Here is an 11,197-nt window from a genome sequence, read left to right on the forward strand (position 1 = left end):
TATAAAAATTCATTTATTATTTTTCAATTGAATTCAAGTAACGGAAAATATTTTCAAGTTTCTGTTGCATACAGCTGGGCGAATTTGTTACTCAGTAACACTCCTAAGGGTGCGAGTAATAGTCCTAAGGGTGCGAGTCTACTTAAATCGATATCCACAAAAACTGCACGAAATAAACTATCGATAGTATTGATGTTGTTGGTCTTATCGACTTGATGTCCAGTTCTAGATCTTCATAATTGTAAATTCTTGACGAACAATTGTACAACAAATCGAAACAGTCCCCCATTAAAATAAACAATTGGGGCAACCTATTTCGCGTTTTTGCGGGTGTTTTGGTGTTAAATTATATTTTTTGTTTCTTTAGTTTTGCATTTCGTATAGCAACAAGAGCAAGCAAGCAACAACAATGGCGTTAAAAGTGTTGGTGGGCCAGAGTAAGTGTAAAATCAAATTGAGGATTGGTGTCGATTAGCGGTGACTCCGCCTAGAACTCTAAGGCTGAGCTGATAATATAAGCATGACGCATTTTACAACTCCACTCCTCTCCCCAATTGCTTCTTGGCGCTCTCTATGGCAGTAAACAATTTGCATTTTGCCAATTTGCTGTCTATCTTTATCAAAATAAAGTATAGAGCAGCACCCATTACACATGCCATAAGAGTGGCGCAGAGAAGGTGTCATTGATTTTTCCAACAAAACACAACACACAGTATCAGTGGGGGGCCACCCACCGAATTCCCCTTTGCCTTAACGTAATCGTAGCGTTACGCCTGCCGAACCATTGGCTTTTAACGCCCCCTCAAACGAGTGCTTCTGCGTATGTATATACATATACAGTGTATGTATACACACTTATATACTTGTATATGTGTGTGTTGGGTGACCTTTGCAGGATAAGAAATTGGGGTTTTCGCATCCGCAAGATTTACAAATGGCACTTGCAAATGACACAACTATCACATAATCAATCAATTCATTTTATAACTGGAAAGACATCTAGCGTTTTAGGCAAAGATTATGACTCATTCAAATTATGACTGTTCGTAAGATGGCTAATTTTTTTTTTTTTTTTTTATACATACGCTAACTCTTCTTAGTTGACGGGCTTTCTATGTACATATTAAATTTGTAATATATATTAATATAAAAGAAAGAATTACCTTTATATAGTTTTGATCCATAAATAGTTTTAGCAAGATGATTGTTATTGATGATAAAAAGCAACAACAACAAACTGAAGCAAACATCTATTTACCTCACCCCTACACACACAAAACAGGGTTATTTTTCTTCTATTATGAATAATTGTCATAAGTGTATAGGAATTTTTAACTAAAGAAGTGAAGGAAGCATCTCCAATCATGTAAAGTACACATTCCTATATACATATATATATATATATATATATATATATGTATGTTTAGTCGTAATACGACTGGGCGATTTCACTCCGCCAATGGTAGAGAGTGAATATAGGTGAAGTGACCCCTAGACATCCCAGCTTTAATGCAAATGCAAATATAAAACTTGTTCCTTCTAGTAAAATATATATAATCTTAATATATTTAAAGTTTCAATCATCAAGTTGTCTGATTTATCACTTTACGTTGAACAGTTATTAATATTCTTTATGTAATTTCTTATTGCTCTATTAGAGATTATGAACGAGGTGGTCAAGTACAAGCCGCCGCCACCAAAGAAGGCTGCCACTACGGCTGCTGCAAAGGCTGCAGCCGGCGGCATGGAATGGCGTGTACTTGTCGTGGACAAGCTGGGTATGCGTATGGTCTCTGCCTGTACGAAAATGCATGAGATCAGCGCCGAGGGCATAACATGTAAGTAACCCAATGAACTCTCATGATTTCAAGTGTAATTAATTGAAATTTAAACTCCACAGTGGTCGAGGACATCAATAAGAAACGAGAACCGTTGCCCACCATGGATGCCATCTATTTGATAACACCATCTGATGAATCTGTGCGGTCTTTGATACGTGATTTTGAGAATCCGGCTCGTCCGATGTATCGCTATGCGCATGTTTTCTTTACCGAGGGTATGATTCAGTTTGCCATTTTGGGCGCACGATTTATTTGGCCACAAATTTAACACATGTATTTTGCCAATCCCTTGTATTTATTTAATTATTTTCATTTATTTATTATTTTTTACTTTGCTTTATTTAACTTTCCATGAACCCGAAAACATCTACTCCACCATGTATGTATTCTGTATGATTTGATTTGAAAATTGAATTGAAATCCCCTTGAGTAGCCATACCGCCAAGAATATTTGAAATGCTGCAATCGCATAAAGATATTTGTCGGCGCTATGTGCGCACATGCAAAGAAATCAATATTAGCTTCTTGGCATATGAGGCTCAGGTATGTGGTGCATTATCCTACATACATAATAAGCGTCTTCGTTTAACTCTTCATGCATTCCAAAGTCTAATATGCTTCTCGCCAAATCGCCATTGCCATTGCCAAGTGAAAAATATGGAATATTATTCGCCTAACTTACTAAATTTGTAATCTGGTTGCCATTAATGTTTTCATTGTCAATGGTCTCAGGTTTAGACCAAAAACGATCGCGGTTGCTAGTCCAAATGCTTTTATTTTGTTTCTGTTTATGTTTGTTTCCTTTTTTTTACGTCCCCCTTTCTTTAGTATATGTAACTTTGCTTAATGAATACATCTAATACATGAATATAACACTTATGTATAACTTTCAATGCTGATGTTGAATTCTCTTCCAGAATAACTAACTTTTATACATTTTTTTTTGTCGTAGCAGTGATTACAATAAACGATATTTTGTATTTACACAAATACATAATAAATATTTGTACGATCATTGTCACTTTTTTTTTTATATAAGCCAAAATGAAATACTTCGAAATTCATTTCGTGCGAATCCAACATTTCTATCTATGTATTTGTGTAAAAACAATATATCTATTTCTGATATTTTGATCAGTAATTTTTATAAAGAATTGTAAAGGAAATCACGGGCCATATACAAATAATATGCGCTCTATCTTACCATTTATCATAATTTTGGCCAAACCAAATCAATATACAATACACATTAATATACACAAAATTTTCTATCAATATATAGAATACAATTTTTTTTTTTTTCTAACTCGAAGCAAAATTGTAAAAACCAAGAAAAAAGAAACACAAAAAATGCTAAATTTTATATACCATATATGTAATTATAGTTTGCCCGGAGGAATTGTTTAACGATTTGTGTAAATCGTGCGCTGCAAGAAAGATCAAAACTCTAAAGGAGATTAATATAGCATTTCTACCATATGAATGCCAGGTGCGCTTAAATGAAATCTAAAACCAAAAAAAAAAAAAAAAAAAAAACAATCAAAAAAACAACAACCAATACACCAAAAATTACAAAAGAACTTGTTAGATTTTCGTGTATTCTAGATTTGAGAGATGTCTAAGAATTAATCTCTGTTAAATGTATATCCGATGTGCGTAGGAAAGTCTATTCTGATTTGTCTTTTAGATATATCAATTTTCCACTTAATATATACTAAAATACTCAAGGGTTTTTTACCATCTCTTTCAGTAAGTTTCTCCTAAATGTATCTAACATCTTCTTTTTATTAAATGAGAATCAGTTTAACGATTAATCTTACTTGTTGTTAAACTAAGTATTAAACTGAATAGCTTATTCCATTGATGATTATTATACTTTGACATCTCTAAATATCTAGAACCAAGCAGAACCATTCAAATCCAAATTGCTTGTTGCCTAATCCTAAATAACCTTAAAGGAAGCAGAAAAGTTTATTACTAATTAATTGATAAATATATATACAATTTCATCCTCTGTCCTTCTCTCTCTTTCACTCTGTCGCTATATAGTATATACTTATGTATATATATATACATATCTATCTCTCTCACTTTAATCCCAATATAGTCTCTCTCTTATGTGGGCTTTTTGGGTAGAAGTTTTCTAATTGTTGTACACTAACTAAATGCATGTATATACACATACATGTCAATCTGTGTGAATGTTTGTATGTGTATATATATTGAACTTGTTGTATAAAAAAAAAAAGAAGATAAATAACAAAAAGTAGCTCTGTCCTTCTCATTTGCCTAACGCTTTTGCCAACTATAAACCTCTCTATACTGTATAATAATAATCCAATCCAAGATCGTATTCCGAATTCAATGGGATTAACTTCGTATGGTGTCTGTCTTTGCCTCTCTAAACGAATCTCCTTAAGTTTTGTTAAACTTATTTTGTAGTGTTCAATTTAATGTATGTGAATTGTATACAGAAAAGCAAATCGTACCAAATCAATAATATAAACAAGAATCAATCAATCAATATAAAAGCCAATTGAATCAAATAAAAGAATAAAATCAATCAGTAAACAAGAAAAAAGAAACTATTTATATCCTTTTGTAACTCGCCAAGTTAGCCACAAAATGACCAGGAACGTTTAAGCCTTACATTCAAGTGGGCGCTTACTCGTTATTCGTCATGTTGTGAAGCAGCGAGTACAACTCCAGGGCGAAAGAAAAATCAAAAGATGAAATGACTCAAATATATCAAAACACTATATATGTACATATATCTGTATATTCTCCATTAATGTGATTATTGTAAATTGATTAATTGTGATTAATAATGCATTTTTATAATTACTTTCATACTTACACCACATAAGCATAAGCAGAACATACATACATATACACGCAAGGATCATTTGATATCTAAAGTTGATTGTTCTGTGGCAAAGCCTCCAAGTCCAATAATTATTCCGAGGATTTATACTGCTTCGAGTCACAGCCTTAACTCAATAGACTTGCTCATTCAACTTGTTCTATTATGATTAATTTTATTTGTTTAAAAATATTATCTCTGACTTGTTACAGATTCGTCAGTTTGTTCGGTTATTCACTGACCTATTCAGTGGATCATTGACTCAATTGTTTACCGAGTCGTTTGTTTAATTATTCACTGACTTACTTGTTCAGATCAAGCCTCTATATAGTCATATCTGCTAAACGATAATTAAGGATCAGTCTAGATATCAGATGATCCTTGTCCCATATTCATTAATAAATACACTTACATTATCTATTAATCATAGAACATGCATGTCAAGTTTTGCATGATTGGACCAACGTTTTACATTATACGTACATACATTTCAGAGTCCAGCAATCAAAGATATGTATTCTGATTACAAGAAATTGATATTCTCAATTTCTTACTTTTACTTGTCCTCGTTTTGCTTGTTGGACTCTACCTATCCTGTCTGTCTAAATGCGTCTAACCATAATCATAATGCTATATCTCTCTATATGGCTTTATGATTGCAACAAAATCAACAACAACACTCTCCAAGTGAGAATGGCATCAATATGTACTTTACCCCACTCTCCATTAGGTCTACTCGCTGGACTCACCGGATACCTTTCAATGCCTGTACTCGCCGGCATTCGCTTCGATACGTAGCAAGCATATCGAACGCATTGCAGAGCAAATTGCAACTCTCTGTGCCACCCTGGGAGAGTATCCAAATGTTCGTTATCGCAGTGACTGGGATCGCAATATAGATTTGGCTGCGTCGGTGCAGCAGAAACTGGATGCCTACAAGGCCGATGAGCCGACCATGGGCGAGGGACCTGAAAAGGCACGATCGCAGCTATTGGTTTTGGATCGTGGATTCGATTGCGTTTCGCCACTATTGCATGAGCTAACATTGCAGGCAATGGCATATGATTTGCTGCCAATTGTTAATGATGTCTATCGTTATACACCGGGACCCAATCAGCCCGACAAGGAGGTTCTGTTGGATGAGAACGATGATTTGTGGGTGGAATTGCGTCACGAGCATATTGCCGTGGTATCGGCCCAGGTTACGCAGAATCTGAAGAAATTTACCGACTCCAAACGGATGAGTTCGAGTAAGAAAATGTCATCCGCACTTAATGTACTCGTTTTTGGTGTTGTGTGAAAAACATTGTTAAATGAAACTTGAGTGTAATTTACTTTTTATTTTATTGTAATTCGTTTACAGCTGACAAGTCGTCTATGCGCGATTTGTCGCAAATGATTAAGAAGATGCCGCAGTATCAAAAGGAGTTATCCAAGTATTCCACCCATTTGCATTTGGCTGAAGATTGCATGAAGTCATACCAGAATTATGTGGACAAGCTGTGTCGCGTTGAACAGGATTTGGCCATGGGCACGGATGCCGAGGGTGAAAAGATCAAGGATCATATGAGAAACATTGTGCCCATTTTGTTAGATACAGTAAGCACGAGCAGCAGCAAGATGTGTTAATATCGTAACTAAAAATGTGCTTTTGTTTTTTCCCCCTCCAGAATGTCTCCAACTATGACAAGGTGCGCATCATTGCTCTCTATGTGATGATTAAAAATGGCATTTCAGAGGAGAACTTGACCAAATTATTTACACATGCCCAATTGTCACCCAAGGATCAGGATATGGTGCGCAATTTGAGTTTCCTTGGCATCAATGTTATTGCGGATGTATGTGAAAATGAATGCCCCAACAAAGGATGTAATCATTATTAATAAATCTTGTTTATTCTAGTCTCGCAAGAAGGTTTATTCGGTACCACGTAAGGAGCGGATCACCGAAAGTACATACCAAATGTCTCGCTGGACGCCAGTCATTAAAGACATTATGGAGGATTGTATTGAGGATAAGTTGGATCAACGTCATTTCCCATTCCTTGAGGGTCGCGCCCAGAATACCAATTACCATGCGCCGACAAGTGCCCGCTATGGCCATTGGCACAAAGACAAGGCCCAGGCACAGGTGAAGAATGTGCCCAGATTGATTATATTCATTGTTGGCGGTGTTAGCATGTCGGAAATGCGTTGCGCCTATGAAGTAACCAACTCGGTGCGCAATTGGGAGGTGCTAATCGGTTCATCGCATGTCCTTTCGCCCGAAATCTTCCTCAGCGATCTGGGTAGTCTTTCTAAGGAGGATTAAGGTGGTTAACTGAAATTAACCGCCTTTTCGATTCAGTTTCATTAAGATCTTCCCCCACCCGACCTCCTTACAAAATTACACACGAGCCTCTAGTTAAAAACAAATGAAAATATTATGATTTTTTCTCTTTATTCGTATTTAATGCGAATAAAAAAAAAGGAATGGATGAATCCGCATTGCACCGAGCGTGAGCATTCGTTTACTTTCAATTACAATTGCGATTTCAATTACAACCAACATGCAAAATGTGCAATGATGATGATAAAGAATTATATATGAAAAATCAAAGGCATATACAAGCCAGAAGATGATCTAACCCACTTATGTAACCATTAACACCCAGCACACTCAGCCCACAATGAAGTTATATCGCGAGATTTAGGAGCGTTCGAAAACACTTACATACATACATACATAAACTAAATGTGCTAGGGACTTGTTCTTAATTTCCATGTCTAAAATAATCTTTCAGATTTTCCCAAAGTTTCTAAGTGAAAACTTAATTTCCACATATTTCCAAATAATTCTTGTAATTTTTAACTATTTTTGAGCAATTCGGAATTCAGAACAAACCCGATATATATATATATTGTGTATGGGAAAACATTTACTTATTAATATATATACTAAACTATATATACAAACGACATTACTGTTTATTACAAATATATATATATATATACCTATATACCCACACAACATGCATACACACACACACACACACACACACAAGAAAACGCGAGATACCACTATGTTTTAGAAGCAAATTATATTTTTAAACTATGTATATTTATTAATTTATAATTGTTCGATAAATATATATGTATGTATATATATATACATTTATACCATAAATATATATATGTATACATAGATATATATATTTACATATATATATATACAAATGAATGTACTACAACTTATTCTTCTCTCAAAATATGTATTATTAAAACCTGTTTGTTGTTTATATATATATATATATGTATATATATATAAACATGGCTATGTGCGATGTATGAAATCAAATCGAACAGAGAAGGGATACTAATGCGTCGCCATTCCGAAAATAGCAAAATGTATTTGTAGTGTATACTAAAACAAAAACAATTCAGTTAAAAATTCTTTGTATGTTATATAGCTTAAGAGTCTGGCATTTACAATTGTATAGCCAGGCGCCTTAATTATTGTTAGATCAAGAAAAACAAAAATAAAAACCAAACCCCATATAATCCAACACAAACACTTCCACACTCTCTCACACACACACACACACATGTACACAAAGAAACAATTAAAATGTTAGGCACCACTTTCACACATATATTCACTCTTGATGTTAACCTTATCTAAACTATTAGACCCCCCCATTCCCGTCTTTCCACGCCGCATCGGCAGTAGTTATCAATCCCGATAATTGGCAAATGTTGCAGAATTTTTAATCCAGTTTTAGGTTACATAGCTCAAGAAAAAACAAAACCGAACAACGCAACGACAGCCGTCTGTGGATAGTAAAGCTTGTTTTTTTGAATTTCACACAAAAAATTATAAACACTTTGGAGAAATACAAATAGTTTAATTATACGAATAGTATATAGTAATGTTTCTTACTCAAATAAATGTTCTTTCTATTGGATAACAAACAAAAAAAAAAAAAAAGGAAAAAAAAAAAACACGTACTCTGTGCGCCTTTTATGTATGAACAAATATCAATAACAATAACCAAATCAAACCAAAAACAAAAACCAACTATAACTTAACTATATTCAAATGTAACTACGTATATTCAAAGTATACTCAATGCAATGGCTTTAACCCACAAAACAAAATGCAATAGACAGACAAGAAAACTCAAATCTTTTAAATATCTAGCAACATATTTACATAAACCTTTATATATACATTAAACATATTAACATTAGACTGGACTTTTTATTCATAATGATTATTTCTTGTTTGACGATTCAATTATTCATTACTTGTTTTCAAAAGAAAATTGATTTTTGCAATTTTAGATGTATCTATTATTGACACAAATGAATTAAGTTTAATTTATCTGTTATATACATTCTAAATATATAGTTATAAATGGTTAGTGCTATTCAAAATATATATGGAATGTCATGGTTTTTGTTTAGTTTAATTATCTAATCCAGTCCAATGCATATACAATTTGAACTAATGTATTTAGACAAGGAATATGTTAAGGCGATTAAATTGGCTAAAAACAACTGTTGGTAATGTGCCCCAAAAAGGGCCATCAAAAGTATTATATACACATATATTATTTAAGGATTATTTTCAAAAATTGTTGCTTTTATCCCTCCAAATGTTTTTGTTTTCCTTTGAGTTTTGAAATTGTAAACGAATTGTTATCATAATATTATACTATCTAAATAGTTTTTCCATAATAAACAAATTGATACATTTTAGATAAGTAAGTTGACAAAATCAATTTATGCATAATTAAAATACTTATACAATATATTATAATATATATATATAAATATGTATACATGCATATTACCTATAAACATTTAAAATATAATTGTTAAATCTAAACGATAAGTATAAACCCTTAACGGACATGGACTATGCCGAGAACACTCTACGAGGAATATTAGGAGGAGAAGCCAAACAACCAAAAGGGCATCATTTCTAAACGCATGGTCCAAGCCTGGTGGCGCCACAACATCCAAAGATCAGTTACCCACTCTATATAGAAATTTCCATATACATACATATATGGTATATGGATTACCAACTTACCCAGAGGGCGGCAATGGCAATTTGTATGGCTAACAACAACTACAACATCAAGTTTAAACGGATCACACTGGCAAATTGCCAAGTCGCTGTGCCTGCCCCTGCGTCCAAGAATAGTGCTAAGGCTTCCATAATCAAAGATTCTAAAACATCTAGGTATGGTTACCATGGCCGTGAAAGGGTTGAAATTTTAATATAACAAATTGAATAATTCTTTATACATGTTTAAATGATTATTGCTTGTGAAACAAAGTTAATGATGATAAAAGGAGATGGGTACGACAGGCGGTAGTACATATATATATATAAGTATATCTGTGTGTATATGAGCTGCAGCCGAGTCCGTATCCTATGCCCAATTATAGTTAATATTTAGATATTAAGAGTATATGAAACATATTTAAAACTCAACAAAAAATTCTACTTCAAATACATATACCCAACAAACTTATAAAAATAAAAACTATTATGTCTAATGCCATTTAGGTTTTAGACAACAAATATACATATAAATATATATGTATATATTTATATATATATTTTACAATATTCGAAGTTACTTTAAAAACCTCTCAAGTGTGGGGCAAACATTCTTATCTCGTTTTCTTTTTTTTTTTTTTTTTTTTTTTTCGTTTTTTAGTAGAATTAATTCTCAAGTCAACATATTTTAACAATTTTTGGAGATTTACAAAATATACCATAAATTTCAAATTTATAAAAAAAGATTGTACGTACTTAAAAAACCAAAAATAATGCAACAAAATGATCACATATTATTGAAAAAAAAACCAAAAAATAATAATAAACAACAAAACTTGCTGTCAATTTCTTAACATAATTAAATCATAGTAGCAAAAAAGTTAAAAGCATAAAAAAAATTTTGAAATTCAAGAAACAAGCTTCACTAAATTTTTTTTTCAAAAGGCGGCTGTTGAAATAGGTATCTGAATTTACAAATTTCATTATTATATTGACACAGTTGACAGTGGTCAAAAGGGATAACAAGAAATATTTATGCATAACTACCATGTATTCAAGAAAAATAAACTGCAGATCATTCCAATCCATCGACGATCTGTAGGTATATGATCACCGATTTCGAATGGGTGTAATTTTGAGATTTGGCCAAATGATATTTGATCAGAGCACGAAGCATGGGATTTCAAGTAAACAAGAAAAACAAATGTTGTCAGATCACAGTATATTAATTATTTATTAAATGAATTATAACAGAACAGATAAATTCAAAAATAATAATAATAATAATAAAAAAAACACTTTGTATTGCAAAGTTACAAATACATTTTTGGCCACGATTTCCTATTAATTATTTTATTTGGGATATTTCTGTTTTCAATTTTCGAAAAGTTAAGAGAAGGGTTAAACAGAGTGCAAATTTTTTGTTTTTCGATTGCAATTG

The 11,197-nt window shown here is 32.8% G+C and overlaps 1 protein-coding gene across 2 annotated transcripts; it reads left to right on the forward strand.

The window, feature by feature from the left end:
- The first annotated feature begins 223 nt into the window (after nt 1-223).
- On the forward strand, nt 224-11,078 carry Rop (Syntaxin-binding protein Rop). Of its 2 annotated transcripts, none has more exons than XM_068303771.1 (8): nt 224-437; nt 1,659-1,838; nt 1,901-2,056; nt 2,275-2,384; nt 5,435-5,954; nt 6,068-6,303; nt 6,375-6,542; nt 6,607-11,078. In XM_068303771.1, the coding sequence occupies exons 1-8, from the start codon at nt 410-412 to the stop codon at nt 7,012-7,014; spliced, it is 1,806 nt and encodes a 601-aa protein (XP_068159872.1). In that variant the 5' UTR covers nt 224-409; the 3' UTR covers nt 7,015-11,078. The 2 variants fall into 2 exon arrangements, with proteins under 2 accessions (XP_068159872.1, XP_068159873.1); XM_068303772.1 differs by lacking the exon at nt 2,275-2,384 and adding an exon at nt 3,227-3,330.
- Nucleotides 11,079-11,197: the final 119 nt, after the last annotated feature.

Source organism: Drosophila tropicalis, unplaced genomic scaffold (genome assembly GCF_018151085.1).
Source record: "Drosophila tropicalis isolate 14030-0801.00 unplaced genomic scaffold, ASM1815108v1 contig_158, whole genome shotgun sequence".
Lineage (NCBI taxonomy): Eukaryota > Metazoa > Arthropoda > Insecta > Diptera > Drosophilidae > Drosophila > Drosophila tropicalis.